The sequence below is a fragment of the Aulostomus chinensis genome, chromosome 22, assembly GCF_037954235.1.
Source record: "Aulostomus chinensis isolate RoL2024-O1b breed Wild chromosome 22, RoL_Achi_v1.0, whole genome shotgun sequence".
Taxonomy (NCBI): Eukaryota; Metazoa; Chordata; class Actinopteri; order Syngnathiformes; family Aulostomidae; genus Aulostomus; species Aulostomus chinensis.
In genome coordinates, this window is record NC_141341.1 from 17,172,307 (window position 1) to 17,194,166 (window position 21,860).

Genomic DNA, 21,860 nt, shown 5'->3' on the forward strand with positions numbered 1-21,860 from the left:
TTGGTCTGTTGTGTGTAAAGTCCAGTGTGGTACTGATAAGACTGATCAAACATCAAGTCCCTGGGGTGAGTTCAATGCAATGCTACAATGCCACCTGCTGGAGGAAAACACTAATAACATTATCCACATCCAGAAAAAGCCACAAAAGCACCTGCAGAGTCAAAACGAGACAAAAAAATTGTAAGAACCAAGTACATCATGCCCCACACCTCAATTAGAAACTTGCAACAATAATGATCTTCCAGCTACAAGGTTTTCCCAGTTTGTCGTGGGAGAACTGGGCCTGCACAGAGCTATGACATCAATCTCATTCAACTACTTTTAGGATACTGAAACACTGACGAGCTTAACCCTGGCTGGAAGGGAGAGAATACCTGCAACCAGCTTCCAACGCCTGCTGGGAAGAGGAATCCAGGAAGAATCCTGGCATACTTCACATTTTTGACATTGCAAGTGTTTCAAAGACTTCAGTGTCATGTGGTTTGTTCCCCATCACGATTTTATTATGTGACTTTATACAGTAAAAACAAAACATTACAAAAGATGATGCAGTACACAACATTGGTAAATATAACAGGAGGAGCGCCAGCTTGGTATGGTTATCCAGTTGAGTGCTGCTTGACAACTTTTCTGGAACAACTGGTTCCTGCTTCAGTTGCGTGTTGAATCATTAAAAAGCAGACGAGCAGCGGTCTCTCCGACACTGTTGCATGGCTGAGGACAGGGATATACCCTGAGTTTCCGAAACTAAACACAATTTGTCTAGCAGGGTCGATACAAAATAAAATAAGAAGTAAGAATGAACGTTAACATGTGATTAAGTCGAACACTGCAGTTCAAGGTTATACAATTTACATGACAGAACACCTTGGGAGGAAAGAAAAGGTTTTGCTTTTTGGCATTAAAAGGATGCCCTGCATGTACAGCACCCAACATTTCTAAACTAGAGGAGCTGGAGGAAAGATGGACTGGACTCTGAACTTAAACTGCAACAGTGCTTTAATGTAGAACAAGTAAACTCAACTGTGTGTGGAGTTTATCCTTGTTGATTGGTTAAATTCAGAGTCCTCACATTACTGCCCCCTGGCATTCCTTTCGTTATTGCACAGTCATCTGGTCAAACCATGGATGTAGTTGATGACAGATGTTCTGACAATCAAGGCTGGCAGGTTGGCAAATAATACACTGGAACATCGAGAAGACGCTGCAGGTGTATTAGAAGATCTTCTTCTTCTTGTTCTTTTCCAAGGTTCTGTAGAAACAAGAGGGAGGACAAGTCAAGCAGACGGTACTCCCGTGAGGACCCCTGCATCTCTACTGGAGGATGAATGGGTGATCAGGTTGCTTTCTGAATCCCACCCAACTGTTTTAGGGGAGAATGCTCATGTGGGGCAGGAAGCAGCTGCTTTGAAACTGGTCCTGACACGATCACCTATCCAGCTGCTTGTCAGATCACACTACCCTATGGTCACAACTTCTGGGTAGCGACTGAAAGCTCATGGAAAGGGAGATGGTTATATAATGTAACTCCAGGTTGAAGAAGTTTTTCCGCAGGCCTCTGGTGCAGCTACACTACTTTTGCAGTACAGTGACTTACTGTCACCTCTTGAGGAACAAAGAGGTATTATGAGGCAAGATGTACTGATGTTAATGTATCCGGGAATGTACATGTTATTTGGTTAAACTAGTACTCGCACGATTACTAATTGATTTACCATTGCTTTCCTATAGCATTCTCACATTCAAAAACACTGTGCAGCTAAATCAAACTTTGACCTATTGATTCTAAAAACACTGAAATTGAGGCAGCTGACAGTCAGGAAGACTTGGGCATCTCCGCTGTAGCTGCAGATTCATCAAGAATGTCTCTTTGACCACATAAAATCGGATTAAAAGCTGCTAAGAGGTGGAAAAAATATCACAGGTGATCGTTTCTACACTTGCGTTTCTGTAGAATTGTAACTGCTCCTTGAAAAAAACAAATTGAGAGCTGCACTGAAGGTGTCGACTCTTCATCGATACTAGGAGCATGTAGATGGGAAGCTGGACATCGTGTGTGTTTACCTGGAAGCGTCAAGTTTCTGCTGCTCCAGAATCCTCTGCTGGGCCTCCCAGCTGGCCTTCTCCTCCTCATGCTGGCGGCGCTTCTCCTCCAGTTCTTTGTGCTGTGCCTCCAGGTTTCTTTTCATCTGCTCATGACGCCTTTGGAGCTGCACAAATACAATCGGCAGTGAGCCAAGACTTTCAGAAGCAAAACGAACTGATTAACATGAGCTTTATCAGTTTACCTCAGCCTCGGAGTCTCGAAGCTTCTGCAGCTTCTCTTTGACCTTCATTTCAAATACTTGCTCCATTTCCTGTTCCATCTTCCTCATCTTGGCCACATGATCCCGTCGTTCCTCCTCCATCTGGGCTAGAGGACTCCTGGAGACATGAACCACGTTCAGACAAACAGCACATACTAGCACGCAGAGTTGGGCATAAATCAGGTACATCTCATGGTATCAACAGCACAAATGCCTTGCCAGAGATGAGCAGAGATTAAGCTCCGCCCCTAACAAAGGTCTGGCATCAGAATGAGAGGATCAAGCAAAGGGGACAGACTGGCTTGCTGCCCTTCCCTGGAAACCCACTCTTATGGAGGCTTCCAGGGAACTCTGCAGCTACAAGATGAACCTGCTTTTCGGAACTTGCCACACAGGTGATCCACCTCATTAAGAAATACTGCCGACAGGTGAATCGACGTCTTAGATATCACAGTGCAACTGAGAAACATCATGGTAATTATTCTTTGATCGGCACATTTTGTGAAAATACATGAATGTAATAACATATCCATACATTTAAAGTTCTAGCGTGACACTTTGCAGCTGTATTTAAGCGGATTCTTTTTATTGCTTTTTGCATGATTTTACGTCCACCCTTTCTGGCTGCTCTCCCGCAGAACTCAGCCATCAATTGTGCAGTGAGCGCAGGCCGAACATTTGTCAACAGTCCTTGAACTCGCCAAATGTGCCCAATAAGAACTACGGCTGAATCTGCAAGACGAGCCCAGCCAGCTGATTACAGCTGATGAAAATAACACGATGGGCTTTTCTCCGCAGGCCAACTCAGTTCAGTTGGTTTACGTTTCATTCAAGCCATTATAATCATTTAACGGCTGCAGGAAAAAGAAAAGGAAAATAAAAAGGAGAGGAAACAAAAGGGAGCAGTACAAAAGCATCAGTGAGGTTATGAAGAAGTGAAGTTAACACTTACATGCCTTCAGGGGTCTCAGGTCTAAAAACAAACAAATGCACAGACACTTAGCATGCAGCCATGACCCATGCATGAGCTGGTGAGATATGTAGGGAGACCTGCTGGCTAGTTAGTGGGAGTTAGTTAGTGCAGCCTTCCTTTGACAGAGAGGGTGTTCAGGGTTGCCTTAGTGACCTCTTGGAAGCTTTAATCTCTGGGTCAGATGCTGCAGACGCTGACCTCTGACCTGCAGTTTCCTCCATAGAGGTCACAGGTCCCTGATAACACCAGCAACATGTTCCAGCGGAGGGAAGACCCCCCCCCCCCTTACCTGGGTTCATATTTACAGAGTGTTCAGACACACAAAGTGTAGAGAAACCTACTTGGTGAGCTGTCCTTTGGGCTTGTTGTTGTCAACGCCATTGTAGGTGACAGCAGCCAGTTTCCTGCTGCGATAGTTCTCATAGTGGACATTGTTCGTAACGTCCTTCAGGTCCTGCATGTGGGTCCTGGAAAACAACAACAAAAACCAAATACCCTCATCTTTTTTGGAATGTTTTAGCCCTCTGAGGTTAAGAAATATCACCCAAGTTTCACCATTTATCAGCCAGAAATTGTGAAGACGTCACAGCCATCAGCAACCCTAACCAGGCAGAAGCTTAAAATGTACAGTTGACAACCCCAGATACTTCAAGGACAGGGGACATCATATCAGGTAAAGGTTAACATTGTTCATATTATCAGGATTGTATAATTTATCATGGATATGAATCAGAATCAAATGGAATTATGAGGTGTCCACATTCCAATCCATACTGGAGGAAAAAAAAGCATGCAAAATATCTCCATTTTCTCCGACAAGTCTTTTATTTAAACACCAATTTTAAATTCTGCTAGTTGATAAACTCAAATTTTGATCGGATCTCTGTTACAAAATTGGACTTTTCACGACGCTACTGGTGAAATTAATTTGAGCTTGTTCACTTATTCCGGATGAGAGTGCAGGTGCAGGACAGGAGCCAGGGTCACAGGAGGCACCGACGGTCGGATCATGCGTGTTCGTACTCACCTGATGAGCATGTTCCGCAGGATTGTGAAGTCACAATGTTCTCCGTTCTCCACTGTGGGAAGAAGCAGACAGAGCAGCGCTGAATGCTGGAGAAAAGAAGAGCTACAGCTGCCCATCCCACCACGTCAACGTGGGACTGCACGGACGCACCTTCTCAACTTTGACAATGTCACTGTTGAGGTTCTAAGTTCTATTGAGGAGAGTAGGTTGGCACTGAAGCAGGAGGTGTGGCTAGAACACCTCATCTTAGTTTTGCTGTCTGATCTCGACTGGCTAACCTGCTTGATGGATTTGATTTGATAATGAATACAGCAAGTGGTCTTCCTGAGGGCCCTGAGCAAAATGAGCAAGAGTTTGAACAGATATGACTTTATTACTTTCACAATCTAACGAATGACACATGTTGCGTTGTTGAGGAACCCGTTTCATTTTGACAGCGATTTGAATATGGATCCAGAAAATCATCACGAGATTTTTGAGGGACAAAATGTGATATTTTGAATCATAGATACTTGTTTTGCAGAAATATGACTTTGACTTTTATTAAACATTCAAGGCATAAATGAAATGTTCAATGAATGAATGCACGTCTACCTATTAATTGTTATTTTTGTGGGGTAAAATTTGAATGCTGCATTGGATCTCTTGGGTTTAAATGTGATTGAATGCAACCTTCCCTTAACTATGTCTTGATATTTAGGGTCCCATGCTGAGCAAATTAACTTCAAGTCAGCATCGCCTCCGAGGTCCAGAATCCAGCATTATTCTGACAACGCAGAGTCAGATGGCATCAAAATAAGGCAGAGAAGACGAGAGAGCGATGATGTGGAGAAAGCAACCGGGGACATGAGGAAGGGACGGAACTTTCCCTGACTTACGAAGCTAAACCTCCCTTTGCTTTGGACAGTTGAAGTATCACACTGTCACTGGCAACATGAAAAACAAGATTACAAGACCAGACAAACGAGAAAAAAATAAAAGAATCGTCTTTGTACTTACTGAAACATTTCACAGAAGTTGAACAAAACTATTTACTGCAGACTCTATTCAACTCCATTTCATATTGTGCTGCACTTCTTAGACAGTTGTAGTACCTGACAGTACCAGCATGTGGCATCATGTGCTGGTATTTCTGCCTGGGCTCCAATAACAACCCCCCCAGTCCCCTGAGGTTTCTCAGAGCTGCTGTGGTACGCTGGCCTGCATAGCTTCTCAGGGACCTTGCCCTCTTTCTCTCCGCGCCCTTTCTGTGGATTTATGCTGACACACTGCCAAAAACATTTTTGGTATTCCAGAACTCACGCCCCACAGTCACAAACCGAGGTGAAAACCAGTTTCCTCGTAGCACTCTTACAAGTGGTCCACTGGGCTGCACTGTGTTCTGCTCTGTAGTAGGTGTGTTCTCCGCTGACTGGGTGGGGTGAAGGGTGCTGAGATGTTCCCATTACTGCCTCCATTTGATGTGTAGCCATAAAACCTTGCAGCTTAGTCGCACACACTAGTCGCTCAGCTTTCCATGGCAGTGAGATTTGTTCACAGGTCTGGCAGTGTGACTGCAACTTCCTGTGTCAGGGCAAGTCTGACTCTCATATCCTGTGCTGAAGAGGGGTGACAATATCTACGCATCTCCTCTGTGTGTGTGTGTGTGTGTGTGTGTGTGTTTGTGTGAGACACTATCAGAACCACAAACAAAAGGGAAATGTCTCAGCATCAGTCCATAAAATTATGCATCACATGACCTGCTAATGCATTCAGAATTCTTTGTTGTTGTTGTTTTTTTTGGGGGGAGGGGGGTGGCTGGCAACACAACAGAGAGTATGACAAACAGAGCAGCGGGTAATTTGGTGATGTGCAATTTTGAAGGAAAACAGGTGTGAAAAGTTAAAAGAAAAAAAGAAAGCACAGAAATGCACCACATTCCTGGGAAGAAGGGTGGTGGAGCATGCGGCCGGCGCTTAAAATAATTCCTTTCTCTGAGTGATCCTCAATCCTGACTCATTTACCGAAATGAAACTATAGTTGAAGGTTCTCTGGTCGTCACACCGTCACCATCATCATCATCATCATCATCATCTGTGATCTCATCAAAAAGGTTCAACGAACCAAACCCGTCAGCCACCAGCAAGAATGCTTTGGTCTTCCTCTAAATTGGTCAGGTTTGTCCGGTCTGACCTGACATCTGCTTGAACAATCCAAGAGCACAAACATGTTGTGAGCAGTCGGTTTCAGCTTGATGCATGTGAAAGAACTTTTGTGAGATTTCATCATGACCGGAGTCGCCGCCTATAAATTGCCGTTTAAAACTAATCTGAATACAGAGTCCTGTGGTATGTCAGAGGACGAGGACAGTAATAGAACCAGTGCACTCGCTCCTACTCCCCTCTTCTCCCTCCAGTCAGGAGGAGACGGTCATAGACAAGAGAACAGAAAAGAAAATATTCCCTCCTTTGGCATTTGGATGATGGTGGCGCAGACGCCGTCTAAAAGGACCCAAAACTCTCATTCTTAGGAGAGTCAGTGACCCCTCAGGCATTATGAACGGAAGCGCTGTCCTCACTCATTTATAGGCAAATTAGTTTCCTTCCTCATTGCATATCTGCAGATCAAATTAGAAGAACATCTGAATCTTGCGCTCTTTTTTCTCTTGCACTCTTTTTGTATTGCAAGCAGGACCGTTTGCAGTGCCCTGATATTACAGCTCTGTTATGTCGATTATCCACCAAATTCCAATTTTGTTGGATTTTCCAAAGTCTTTTGATTTAATTTGCCTTTTTAATGCTTTTTTTTTTCACAGGTTTTTTCCCCCAACACACCCGACTTTATAAATTGTGTTTTTTAGTGCATGTATTCATCAATTAAAAATGCATATTTATGCCATTCTTTGTTGTTGATAGATGTCTTGATTGACTAAAATTCAATCCAGTACATGAATAAGCAGTAATCTCGTACGTGATTGAACGTAACTCTGCAGCTGTCTCTGGGCATTGCTCAATAATCCATTGGGATTTACACTGTACGCACCGCGGTCACCTGACCTCCGATCACTCACCTTCAGCCACACCCCAGGGGTACTGCCTCCCACGCACTCTCTTTCCATCGACCTCAATAATGGTGTTACTGCCCACTACAGCCAGAGGTAAACGATCCTACAGAGAAGAGGGAGGGGACACAACTGTCACATAGCTCCGTAGGCTAAAAATACGAGCGCACGCATGCACGCACGCACGCACACACACACACACACACACACCTTAGAAGTGCAGATACTTGTGTTACGAAAAAACTGGTAGATTCAACTTCTTTACCAAAGCAAAAGTGGAAAAGTATACTGTATGCTCTTAAATGTAGTTACAGTATAGAAAGCCCCTCGTAGGCTTTTTGTTCTGCATTAATAATACAACATTCTATAATACATTCTCCTCAGTGGAGGAGGAGTCTTCCATCTCAATCAATTTCACTTGGATTTGGTGAGTTCAGAGAACCGTTCCATAAAAAGAAAAGTCAATATTTCAGATGCAGGAATAAAAGAGTTGTTTCAGGGGAACAGACCTTGATTTTTCTAATCATCTTCATCTCCTCTTCATCGTCTGTTTCTGGAAACTCGTAGATTTTAATTTTATGTTCCTGGATCTCCCTCATGATCTACACAGAGCAGCCAGGAGACAGAAAGAGGCAGCGTGAGAGGTCGTGTGGTGAAGTGGGACACACCGGTCAATAGATGGTCATACTAGGGGTTAGACAACAGGAAGAGGAACCCACCTGACCAATGCATGCAACTACCACCACCCCCACCACCACGTCAGTGATGTACTGAGTAAACAGTGTACAAGAGCTGTGCATCAACCCCATTAACATCAGGCCCCAGACGAAGCAAACAGTGCACTAATACACCGGAGCCTTTTTACACTCAAAAGAATCATGACTTCAAATTCCTGTAATGTGATGAAGGAGCTTAGGATGAATAACGAGTTTCTAATCTAATTTATCCCAAGGCCAAAAAATAAAACAGGTCAATTTTCTAATGTGAACGCAGAATGTGGATCAAACGCAGTCCTTGAGTATCTGTAAAAATACTAAGACAATACTGGTTGTGATTCATATTCACTTCAAAGTACAGTATGTGTTTATTTTGGAGTCGGAAGCAAACAATCCTGTTCTTGTGAATCCGGAGAATACGCAGGCCACAGTTGCTCGGCAGCACGACAATACTCAGTGTTGTTCTACATTTTACCCTTCATCAATACAACCATGGCCCAGCACACACCTGGGTTCAGAGAGTATGGTGGCCATTTTGGACCATAGATGTAGACTAATAACTGGATACAAGAAGAACTCCAAGGCTAATTTTCTTCAGTGGCCACAAGTGTCATAACTATGGCGTCCGTCCTGTGATGCACAGCCGCCAAAAAAATACGTCCCCTTTAGACTTACATTATGAAAGAAACTCCTGAAAAACAGTGGATGCATTTGTTTGAACTTCACAATCCTGAAGACACGATTCGTGTAACCACTGAAATTTGATAACATTTGGGACATCTAAAAAAATCCTTTTATTCTAGATAATGGTGGGTTACACTGGGCGACCCAGAGTGCAGTGCACCAGCGTTTCTTTCAGACTGTTTTTGCCTTCATTTGCCACTGAGAAGGGATGAGCAGGAATGAATAAGATCCTCTATACATCCATGGGCGTGCCTTGTTTCTCTGGTGAAGGTTGATTGAAGTGTAAGATTATTTGCTCTGGTCAGAGCGGAGACCCTGTTTATGATCACAGCGGTGCTTCAGAGACCTCCTGTCATCTTAAGCCCCGTCCAGAACCATGCCCTTTTATTGTTAAGTAGATCAGAGTTTCACCACAAGTAGGGCCTCCTGTCCTTTTACTACAAAAAAAAGTCTGTTCTGCTTTGATTAAAAACAAATTTACAGTAAATTACAGGCCAATCTGACAAAACATACATTAAAAATTAAATCTAACATAACCAGTAAAAGCTCACATGAAGGACTCCTACAATGTCAGGTACAGGTAGACCAGGTAGTCTTGATCGGCCCAGTTTTTTGCTGGTAGGTGATGCTATTGTTGTAAAGTGACGCCCTAATTTCATGTGTTAGTTACCAGCAGTTCCTGTTGGAAATGTGGCTGTGAATGTAGAGATAAGTTTGATAATGGAGAACTGTAATCCCATGGTTCTAAAAAGGGCTGTCAAAGAATGTTCCGTCCATCCATCCATCCATTATCTTCTGGTTATCCTGTTAAGGGTCGCGGCGGCTTTCCATCTCAGGGCCAACACATAGAGACAAACAACCATTCACACTCACAGTCACACCTACAGTCAATTTAGAGTATCAATCAGCCTCGTCCCCTCTTGATGTCTTTGGACTGTGGGAGGAAGCTGGAGTACCAGGAGAGAACCCTCACAGGAACAGGGAGAACATGGAGACTCACACAGAAAGATCCCATGCCTGAGCCATACATTTTAATATTTGAATACTAATATATATATATATATAGTATATATAGTATTCAAATATTAAAATGTATATTTGAATATACAAATATGATATATAGATATAAAAAAAAACACTACCTCGCAAGTTTTGCGAGACTGTGGGCCTCTAGCAGGCTGTAGCACCGCAGCTGCTCTCTAAAGATTACAGTTCTGCTCTTCTGCCTACAGGCTGGTGGCGGTAACGCATCCTTCAGCTGGTTTGCCAGAAAATTGCCATTAAACCTCATCGAGGAAGACAGACCACACGGAAGACAGAGCCATCTGTCGCATATACAGGGGACAAGGAGCCAAATGTTTGCGATGTGCTAGTAATGATGGCAGAGGAGGACAGCTCAGAATCAGACTCAAATGAAATAAGAGTCAGTCGCACTCTGGGCGACTTCAAAAGCTCATTTTAGAAGTGCTTTGTGTTTTGGTCAGTAACGGTTTGTCTCTTCGTTGTATGTTTGTGGCAGGCTCTTTTGGAAAGACAGAGAAATAAAGGTCTGGGATGTTTAAATCATACAATATTTGAAATAATCAATAGATTGTATAATGGAATATATTCTAATATTTTATAAGATTCAGAAAGAATATTTAAGTGTTTAGTTTTCACAATTTTGACAGCCCAAGTTCTATCTCCCTATCAAAGAAAGAGGGCCGGAGTTAATCTTATATTAGAGCAACTTAAGATCACAGTTTTTAAACGAGTGTTCAGGCCACAGACATAATAACAAGGAAACAGTTTTCATCTTGTATCTGATCCCATCAAGACTGAGGCAGAAGAGGAGGAGCACTGGAGAGATCACTGGACAACTGGGACCCTACACTGTGAAGCCATGTTAGAGAACCAACTCGGAGCTAAGACAAACCTGTTTCTTGAACTGTTGACACTCCTCTGGAGTCATTGTGTCGGCTTTGGCGATGAGAGGGATGATGTTGACTTTTTCGTGCAACCGTTTCATGAATTCAATGTCAAGAGGCTTGAGTCTAGAGAGGGAAGCAGAGAGAGGGGACACGATGAAGCGTAGAGCGATGGTGGGTGGAGAAAGAGGGCTGGGGAAGCCTTCAGGACCATGGTTCAGACAGCACCCAACACATCTGAGATGCCTGAAACTAAAAATCCTTTGTCAGCTGTTATAACAGTTGCAAAGCATAGAACTTCAATTCTCAGGACATTTACACAATAGTCACATAGAACCCACGTAACAGACTGAAGGCCGATGCACTCAGATGGTTTTATTCAAATGTATGCAAGTCAAGTCCAGTGAAGCCTCACTCTTCTCGCTGGAGTTAAACGTGAGGCTGGGGGATATTTCGTGATTGCTCTTTAAAACTACGAGTCTTGACCGTGCACAGAAACACCTTCAGCTGCACCCATGATCACACTTAAACAAAACAAAAAAAAAAAAAAGCTAAACAGCTGACATTCACACATCATAACACGCACCCAGTGAGTACAAAACAACAGCCTGTCAGTAGATGTTGATAGAAGTTACCGTCATATGATTTTCAAGGATGATAGAACATTTCGTTCACGACGGGCCATAAACTGAGGGCTCAAGCAAGCCTTGACAACATTTTCCGCTGATTTGGTCATTTAACATCCTGCATGTACTGTATGATCTTTAATGATTGTGCCGTGACAAAAAAACCACATTCCATTCCAGACTAGTAAGATCACTCCACGTCAAAGCACTTCCTCTGCCACACGCCGTCAAGCTGCTTACATGCGTTTGAGGTAGACGTTTCTTTGCCCTTTGTTCTTGGGGACATGTGCCCTGCTCTTTTTCAGAGCCCCAACACACTCCCTTTCAAATACTGCAGTCTAAAATAACAACCATTTGACAAATATAACAAGCGGGATTATTTAAGAGTACCTATCAACTGGCAAGTACTTCAGTGTACTTGGATACATAACTGGTCTTAAGATGTGGTTAAAAACCCTTGATAACTTTGTCATGAGGTAAATAATGTGCATATGCTAAGCTCTGTGTAGATCAGACATGCAGCCTTGGAGAAGTTAAAAATGATTTTTATATTTAGTACTTCAATGAATCAATAATTACTAATACAAAACACACACACACACACACACACCTCAAAGATAAATGCTGAAAATGCAGAGGTTCATATTGTCTTCCTTCAAGAGCCAACGATGCTGCAGCGAGGAAGCCAGACTGGGTCAGCGTGGGCCAACAGGACCACCACTTGACAAAACCACCTCTTGTTGTTGGCAGCTCAGTGTGAACTAGTATGTGAGCAAGCAAGGCCAGCTGTGTGTGTGTGTGTGTGTGTGTGTGTGTGTGTGTGTGTGTTTGGCACTGGCCAGAGCCAAAACAGAGATATGAGGAATAGGGTCTCCAGGTCAGCGGGCTGGTGTTATTGCTGCTTGCTGCCTGACAGAAGGCCTCGGGCATTGAGACGGTATGATTCCAGGGGGCTGGACTACAAAGCAGGATTTGTGGATTAGCAAAGTAATGCCAGCTTTCAATCCAACTTCAATCCATGCATCTGTTTTGAGAACTTTGAGGACTGTTTGCAAGTTTCATAGAGATGGTTCAGTTTCTCAGCAGATATATCACCATGGCAACTTCTGCTGTACACCTTAGTGGCCCCGGAGCACATTATATTTGAGATAAGAGATTAAAACACCCAAGAACCACCTGGTGACCAATGAATTAACTTGGAAAATGACGTCATCATTTCTTAAAGATAACCTGCTTGCACAAGCCTATTTTGGGGTTGTAAAACTATAAAGAGGTCTTTGCCTGCCAAGAGGTACTGACTGTTGCACGAAATATGCACAAAAAAGCTCTGCGGACCCAAGCGACAAGATACAGTACACTTTATCTCGGCATTTGGCACATGTTCAAATAGAGGCTCTGGTATACTGTATATTTTTTTCCACTCATCTTCCCAGGCCTGAATTGTGTTTGTGCCTGCCGATGGAAGGTGACCATACACTGCCACCAGCTTGTAGCTTGTGAGCCAAAAGGGCATTTGAGACCTTAATGGTGTGAAAACGATAATTGGCTTTTCTCTGAAATTATTCCAAAAGTTGTTACAAAAGGTGATATGTCAGATTTTGTCTACAAATTATGATACAATATCTCTGCTGCCATAATTTTGAATTGGTGGGATCTAAATAAAAAAGAAACTACGATCAGAGGACACAATTCTGCCTTCCTTCCTATAAAAGCTATAAGAGATATCCAAGTACAGTCGGTAGTGAAATGGCAGCCTCCAGTAGTATCAGGCACCCCTGCCTGTTTACTAGTGGTCCCATGCTCTCCCTCAATCCTCTTATTCTAAAATGCAATAATTACATTTTCATATTTTTGTTCAACTTCAGTAAACTAACAAAAACAACAGCAACGATGTCACATGTACGGTTTGGCTGCACTGAGTCCGTACACGACGCGACACCTGCGGTGCAGGTACGGCAAACCATGAGCTGAGATTTTTGGGATTATTTTTCTCCAACCAAAAACTTTCCGTGTTATCCTCAGCATGTTAACATTTGCTTAATAAACTATTTTAATTTAGACAACTAAAGCATTTCCTTCTTCAATCTTCCATCATCCACAATCACAACACACGGGTGGTACGAAGCAAAGAAACTCTCAAAACCAACCTGTCAATCTCTGACTGTCCAGAGTTCTTACTTATCTACCAATAATCAAGGTCAAGACATCCACAAAGCCAAAACATTGAAACCGCTGATAGGTTTCTCAGTATAACACAAATGTCCAACAACACGCCCCCCTTAATGATTATTAGAATGTTCAAATGAATCAGCTTGAGGGAGGAGCCGATTTATTGTAATGGTCGTTTTGCAAGGCTGTAATTTGTGTTGATATTGAACTCTAAAGGCTTTTACTGATAGTCAGTATCAAATATTATGTCCATCCCATTCATGTGAATTAAGGTGACAAACTTATGGGACAGATGAGTACGTTGGCACTTGCATGGCAGGCTCCACCATTAGTTTGTTAAGTGTGTGTGTGTGTGTGTGTGTGTGAGTGAGTGTGTGAATGAGGATATATTGTTGAGCTCAAAGGCCAATACCATCAATATTCACTAATGAATGGGCCCTGAGAGACGTACCCATGTCCAGATGGGGCGATGAAATACAGGCAGCACTGCACTCTGTTGTCTGGCATTTGTCGTCTGTTGACCCGGGACTCAGCGTTGAGGTAATCCTCGAACTTACTGTCGATGTAATCGATGACCGGCTGCCAGCTGAGGATGAAACCACATCGATGTCAGGGATGTCAAAACTGTGGTGGAACTCATTAGCTACTGATTAATGGCTAAGCTCACCAGTTACTGTTGTCAACAGCATCGCCAAAGCCTGGCGTGTCAACTATGGTGAGGAGGAGGTGCACACCGCCTTCTTTTACAAGAACCTGCGATTGTTCCACCTGCAAAGAGCAACAATGTCAATAAGCATCGTTTAAACGTTTGCAATCATCCGTACGGGCTGGATGGCCCAGGATGTTTATCTCGGTCATCTCCACCAGCTCACTCATGTGTCCTGATGCTGCAGTATGAGCTTGCAGTCAGGACTTCTACAACTACGTTTTTACTGCCTGAATAAAACATATTGACCTGCTTTTCCAGTCTAATGCTATGTACCCAGTGTGTTTCTATTGAAGTGTTTTTGATCTTGAGGAAAGCTCATCTTTGAACCTGTTAAACTTTCCACTAATTTCCGGGTGGTATTCACCTAATTAAATCACATTACACTACTAGAGGTGACCAATTTATTGCTGCTTGTAAGTAATTTTGTGACCAATTTTAGAAATGTATTTTTTTTTTTTTTTTGGTATCAATGTAGGGACATCAACCATGTGTGCCCCGCCCCTCTCTAACTGTTCCACTATCAGATGACAACCACCACTGGACCTCCTGCTGGATGTTGTGTGTCTCACCATCTTGGCCTCTAAACTTCATCGTCCTAAACAGGTTACTTGTTTGGAAAATTAAATAAAAAAAAACATAAACCACTCAGTCATCATCACCTCTTCAACAATACAGACAGTGCTGTCTTTCTCATTATGCACATGCGTAAAGGAGGGGATAGCAGGGACCCATCTGGAGAGAAGAGAAAATTTGCACCAAAAAAAAAACAAAACTTTTGATTGTCAAATGTGTAAAGTGGAGCACACCCAAAACGGTGTAAGAGGTGCAGACTTTGACTACATGGTGACAGACAAAACAGGATGGGGCGGCACAGTGGTGCAGTGGTTAGCACTGTCGCCTCACAGCAAGAAGGTTCCGGGTTCAAGCCTAGGCTTGGGCACGGGTCCTTCAGCTTTCTTTCACAGTCCAAAGACATCAAGAGGGGACGAGGCTAATTGATACTCTAAATTGACTGTAGGTGTGACTGTGAGTGTGAATGGTTGTCTGTCTCTATGTGTTGGTCCTGAGATGGACTGGTGACCTGTCCAGGGTGAACCCCGCCTCTCACACGTAGATGCTGGGATAGGCTCCAGCTCCCCCCCCCCCCCCCCAACCACCCTTAACAGGATAAGTGGTAGAAAATGTATGGATGGAAACAAGATGTGAATGCAGTGCTAACAGTCCATTAATAGAGATGTATACTCCTGCTTCACATGAAAGGTGCCAAGAGTTCACTTCTGCTGTTATTTTAAGTTACATAAATAAATGGAATGGCATAATAATCAGGAGTGCTGTGACACAAAGAGGCAGCAGGACAAGTTGCCTCTCTGAGTTTACAGAGGCAGCTAAATTAAGCTAGATCAGATGATGTGATCCAGCTAGCTAGGATAACCCTACCAAGAAGATAGTGCAGCCTTGCTAGTGTCATGAAGCGATAACAAACTGCGGTGCCATGATGTGGGGGTTCAGTCGTTTCTATATTCTGTTCATGGCATGTGCACACATATCGACCTTCACACCTGTTGCAGGAGCTTATGAAAAGCATGACATTTAAACCTAATGCATGATCATTGACCTGAGCTGCCTACCTCCTTACATGCTTAGTGTACTTGCACAAATACATCTGCACTAGACCAGAAGTTAAAAAAAAAAGCTCTGCAAACCAATTAGCCTGAACCAGTCAAATCTGCACAGAGATTTGGACAGCCAGATACACAGAGGAGGGGAACTGCAGTGGCTGAAACTGCTGAACAAAGCTGATTCTGATCATCAGAAGCCAAAAGGTCGTGCTTTGATCAGCATGGGTCAAGGCAGAACTCGTGTTTAGCAGATGAACTTGATTTAATCCACAGATCTGATTTCAGAGACTCATGGCTCTCACCAATGGTTTGGCTGACGTCAAGCCAGGTCCACAAAGCAGATCAACATGGACATTACAACACCCTAAAATACATACACTATAATTATTCTCTAATCACAGTCTCAGTCTACATATATTTTTCATAAGCAGGGGACTTGAAATAAAAATAGTAAGAACTGTGAAAAGCATTTGTTCAGTAATATTGAAATAATGACAGTATGGCTCTTGTTTCTGGTTCAATACCCAGCTGGCCTCCAGACGGTGAGACAAAGTGTCCTTGAAAAAAGACTCGGAAGCCCTCGCTGCTCCTGATAAGCCAGTTGGCACGTCACATGACAGCGTCGGCCATGAGTCAATATGTCTCTGAAGGTGCCACAGCTCAAACCAGTAACCTTCTACCTCCAGAACCATGCCGCTTCATTTGACTTCATATTAAACTAGTTTCTCTAAGGAGAAAGCCACATTGGAGCTAAAGGTCCACTGAACCACAGAATGCCTGTGGTTCCCTCACTGACTGGGGCTGGGCTGCACTCACGACACCACAGGCTGGTTACACCAGGTCCTCACAACCCCACAAGCCTCCTCAACCTAGGAGCAGCCTCACAAACAGAGACAGGTGCAAATGCTATTCGACAAAAAAAAGCAGAGATGCCGGCTGAAGGCCGATGGACTAAATCATTCCTATCCAGACTTTCTGACTGTGTCTAGTGTAGGCCCATACAAGTGTGCTGCCTGGTTGTTTAAGACAGGTTTATTAAGAAATTTTAGGTTATCAGTCCATCACAGTGACCCACACACCCACTGACACGTGCGCATCAATGACCGTTTTGGAATTTTGATTGCCACGTTCTCACTATGCTACTGCTGCTGCTTCCTCCATCCACAACCCAGCCAGTTCAAAAGTGACATTAGAGCCAGCACTGCATTTTCAAGCTCAGTCTAGATCAAGGTCACATACTGTGATGCACCTTATGACAATTATTATTAATGTTGGTTTGATAAAGTTTGAGAGTGAGTCTCAACAGGCTCCTTCTTTCAGAGAAGAAGCTGTAAACCCTACACTACAGAGTTAGCTCGCTGGTGAGCATTCCATTTAGCAGGGTTAGAGCCACATATGTACCGCATGAGTTAATTCGGATCAAAAACAGTGACTCGTGGACTAACAAACGCCAGATTGACAGAGACACAATTCCAAATATTATTCAACGACCAACTCACAAGTTCATAATGCACTCCCAAATTTACCAGGTACACCTAGATAAAACTGCTGAAAGATGATACACCAGATTTCATGGATGGAGCCTGTCCTTGCAGCCTTCGGATGAGAGGCGGGGTTCACCCTGAATGAGTCGCCAGTCCATCACAGGACCAACACATAGAGACAGACAACCATTCACACTCACAGTCACACCTACGGTCAATTTAGAGTATCAATCAGCCTCGTCCCCTCTTGATGTCTTTGGACTGTGGGAGGAAGCTGGAGTACCAGAGAGAACCCACACAGGAACAGGGAGAACGTGGAGACTCCACACAGAAAGATCCAGTGCTGGAGCCAGAACTCGAACCTGGAACCTTCTTGCTTTGAGGCAACAGTGCTGACCACTGCACCACCGCTCTGGCTGTCACTCAGCTGCATGTCTTTCTGTGTGTTTGCAGGTGCCGGCATCCCACAAAACAGAGGAACTCATCACCAACAGCTACATGTAGAGGAGAGCAACATCCGATAAACCATGAGTCAAGGCAAGAATTACTGTCCAAAAGGATGGAATGTTTTGAAGCACTTTCTTTTAAGTACTGAAATACTGCCATTAATAAAAATAACAGATAGTTATGACTGATTAATTCATCAATCAATCAAGCCATCCATCCATCAATCAATCTACTTCCGCTTCTCCTGGGTCGGGTCGTGGGGCAGCAGCCTAAGCAGAGAAACCCAGACTTCCCTCTCCCTGGCTACTTCATCCAGCTCCTCACAGGGGGATCCTGAGGCGTTCCCAGGCTAGTTGAGAGACATGGTCTCTCCAACCTGTTCTGGGTCTTCCTGAGGCCTCCTCCTGTACCATTTGGACATACCCTGAACACCTCCCTAGGGAGGCATCCTGACCAGATGTCTGAGCCACCTCATCTGACTCCTCTCGATGTGGAGGAGCAGCGGCTCTACTCCAGGCTCCTCCCAGATGACGGAGCTTCTCACCCTCTTTCTGAGGGAGAGCCCACCTCTCCACCCCTTAGGAGGAAACTCATTTCAGCCGCTTTTACCCGTGATCTTGTCCTTTTGGTCATTACCCAAAGCTCATGACCACAGGTGAAAGTAGGAACGTAGATCAACCAGCAACTTGAGAGCTTTGCCTTTCGGCTCAGCTCCCTCTTCACCACGACGGACCAATGCAGAGTCTGTATCGCTGTAGACGCTGCTCCAATCTGCTTGTCGATTTCATGATCCATCTTTCCCTCCCTCGTGAACAAGACCCCAAGGTACTTAAACTCCTCCACTTAGGGCAGGGTTTTATCCCCGACCTGAAAATGGCACTACACCCTTTTACGGGCGAGAACCATGGAATCAGACTTGGAAGTGCTGATTCCCATCCCAGCCACTTCACACTCTGCTTCAAACCGATCCAGCGAGAACTGAAGGTCACAGCCTGATAATCTTATTTTTATGGCTTCATATTCCATTAGCTAGCTGTAAGTCCCTGGTAGAAAAACAAGGTGTGTCTGTGCATTGGCAGGACAAGACTGAGCTCATTGCACACGGCAGCTTGCTGGCTAATCACCAAGTTTCTGTCCTTGTATGCTCTCCAGAAGAACACTGGCCCGGCACCTCTGACAGTCACCACCCACTCCGTCAGCCCACAAAGTCATCTTTTTCTTTTTAACGGACTGGATTTCATTACAAACAGCATTCCACCAGATTTTGTCCCATTGCTCTGCCATGAGTAAGTAAAAAGTTAAATGAAAGGTAATTAGTTTGTGGTTCTTGGGAAGAGAAGAAGAGCTCTCTGTTCGTTCTCCTTGCAATAATATATATATATATATATATATATATATATATATATAGTATGTATGTATGTATGTATGTATGTATGTATGTATGTATGTATGTATGTATATATATATATATATATATATATATATATATATATAGTATGTATGTATGTATGTATGTGTATATATATATATATATATATATATATATATATATATAAATATAAAAACACGTACAACTGGAAACCTCCAGATATTCTCAGACATTCCATCTGAGAGTATACACAAACACACAGTAAATCTAGTTTAAACTTTTAATAAAGCTGAGGAGGTGTAACAGGCAGGTAAACAAATTGGACACAGCAGTGGGTTAGGACAGGCTGAGCCCCACAGTGTGGTGCCAGGGATTAGAGGATTTAGGGTAAAGTAGTGGACCACATGGGGGAGGGGGGGGACACGACTATCTTCAACATGCACTTCATTCACTGAACGCTAAACCTAACTGAGCAGTTGAAAGTGCCTGCTGCCGGCCGCAAACAGATCTGAGTACAGGACCAGACCAATGCGGTGATTTTTCGCTCTATAAAAAGAATCAAATTAAGGTGGAAACTGGACTGCACCACCACAAATGCAAGTGATTTTTCTAAACCTGCCAGTCACAGAGGTAGGCAAGTAAAAGTACATAAACAAAAAAATGCAATAGAAGGATTTGTGACATTTCACAAAGCAGACTGAGCTGCTGGTCTGTTTGTTCCATTGAGATTCTGACTTCAATGGGAAGACATGAGGGATTACCAGTTCAACAAAAAAGTGGTCCTTCCCTCCCATTAGTTATGACTGGTCTGTTTATAGGAAATCAATAGAGGATAAAGTTTTTTTTTTTGTGAGGTCACTTATTGGACTGCACCAACTTTTTCTGGGGGGGGGGGGGGGGCGCGTCTATGATACAAGGTGGAACAAAATGTATCCTATCTGAATGATTTTGAAAAATGATTGTGATTTTTTTCCAATTGATATATGATTTGTGATAATTGGAGGCTATGATAATCAGAGCGTCATTTTCATCATAAAACCTTAAATGTGATCGTAATGGGATGTTTGTAGTCATCTTTATCAAAGTTGTAATGCCAGGCTTGTCTGTTGCATTCAGGCAGAAGCATCTTGTGAGTCTGCCTTTGTAGCAATACATTGGTAACACTGATAACAACACAACATTTCTAAATACAGGATCAATATTACTTTTTTCCTACATTAAAATCAGTCTGTGTCTCTAGCCTGTTGAATGATCGAGGTTTCTAAATGGGCCCAGGCAGTGAGCACCAACTAAGGCAAAGGCTGTGTTGTTAATTAAGGACTAATTCTCCTGCCAAATTCATCTCTTTTTTTTTATTTTGGAGAAGATAAACACGCTTGAAACTCACATAACTGGATGCGTCAGATGTGGTGAAAATTCACGAGACGTGATATTTCCTCCAGCAGGAAACCCTATAACTCTTTCGGTCTTTCACGCCCACGTTGTACTTTGCACATGCAAAGACCTGACAAGTACACGTTCCCCCGATCTGAGCAGAATTTTGTGATTGACGCCACCCACTTTTGGATGTTTATTTTGTCCCATAACATTCTTATCTATCCAGGATGGATGCAGAGATTTTACGTCTGGCCAAAAACTCTGCTAACGCCCAGCTTTTGTCTGCAACGGGAGCAGCTTTAATTGGCGTTCGCTCCCGGGTCAAATGACCCTGCAGGAGACACTTATTTTTTGGCTCCAATCGGCATTGATGGGAACCTAAAACCCGGGTGAACACGGTGATCAGTGGAGCTTCCAATGTCTGACACTTATAGGTGTTTTGACAACATGGATCACTTTTGGCAGTGACTGTGTTTGTGATGTCAAACACAAGACACCAGAAACACTCCCAAGGGGAACAGGAGCCATCTGTTTTTACCAGCGGGTTTACCCGGGTCAGAAAAACCTGTGAATGTGCAGTTTGAAAGGAGTATTTGTTCAATATAGACTTGATTATTGTTTGTCTAGTCTGCCACATGTTTGCAGCAAAGTCACAAAAAATCTTAACTAAAATCAGAAATCACATTATTCCTATTTTAGCCTCCCTTCATTGGCTCCTTGTTCATGCCAGATCAGAATTTAAGTTGGTAATTCTGTAGGCTTCTAAAGCTTTAAATGAGCTCGCCACTGGACTAATCTCTCTGATTCAATTAAACCTTCTGTCTCCTCTCATGCTCTCTGCTGTCAGGACACTGGACTTCTTTGCGTCCCCAGAGTTATAAAGCAGTCAGCTGGCTGCAGATCCTTTTCCTATTGTGCTCCCTTTCTTCAAAATACCCTAAATCAGAGAAGGCCTTCAACTTTAACTCAGAAACTCGTGTTAACTTTAACCTTTGATTAGAGATTTTTCTTCGTTCATCTTAGGCTTCGAACAGCTAACATTATTCTTTTTATCGGGAATCTCTATGTATTTTTAGACCTCAGCAGTTAAAGAGTCTATGCTGTATTCGTATTGATGGGGAGAATAAAGCCGTACATTTCCTAATAACCAGTTCTCAAAAGCCTGGTTTTGGTCTGTTCCCACACGCCTCAAAGCCGTGTCTCCTGGGTGGAGAAGAGGTTGTGTGGGTCAGCTCCACTACTGCCTAAATGCAGTCATGTCACTTCCAGTTATTCAGTTAAGTTTCACATCTTCAGCTCAAAGTAATCCGAGCCGTAGCAGAAGACAACAAATAATAACGATAATCAATTGAGAGAAACAACTCAACACAACAGCAGTTCATTTTCAGGGTTGGATGAGAGGTTTGG

The 21,860-nt window shown here is 43.3% G+C and overlaps 1 protein-coding gene across 2 annotated transcripts in view; it reads right to left on the reverse strand.

The window, feature by feature from the left end:
- Positions 1–487: 487 nt before the first annotated feature.
- The window catches only part of septin7a (septin 7a), a 30,243-nt gene continuing 8,870 nt past the window's right edge, over positions 488–21,860 (reverse strand). The window contains exons 3-13 of one of the 2 annotated variants that reach the window (XM_086192465.1): positions 14,116–14,216; positions 13,900–14,034; positions 10,662–10,779; positions 7,856–7,948; positions 7,356–7,452; positions 4,307–4,358; positions 3,621–3,746; positions 3,259–3,279; positions 2,289–2,424; positions 2,065–2,210; positions 488–1,252 (exon numbers count right to left, since the gene is read on the reverse strand). In XM_086192465.1, the coding sequence (XP_086048591.1) occupies positions 1,216–1,252; positions 2,065–2,210; positions 2,289–2,424; positions 3,259–3,279; positions 3,621–3,746; positions 4,307–4,358; positions 7,356–7,452; positions 7,856–7,948; positions 10,662–10,779; positions 13,900–14,034; positions 14,116–14,216 (1,062 nt within the window). In that variant the 3' untranslated portion in view covers positions 488–1,215. The remainder of the gene's footprint in view (positions 1,253–2,064; positions 2,211–2,288; positions 2,425–3,258; positions 3,280–3,620; positions 3,747–4,306; positions 4,359–7,355; positions 7,453–7,855; positions 7,949–10,661; positions 10,780–13,899; positions 14,035–14,115; positions 14,217–21,860) is intronic. The other variant, XM_086192466.1, reaches the window with a different exon arrangement.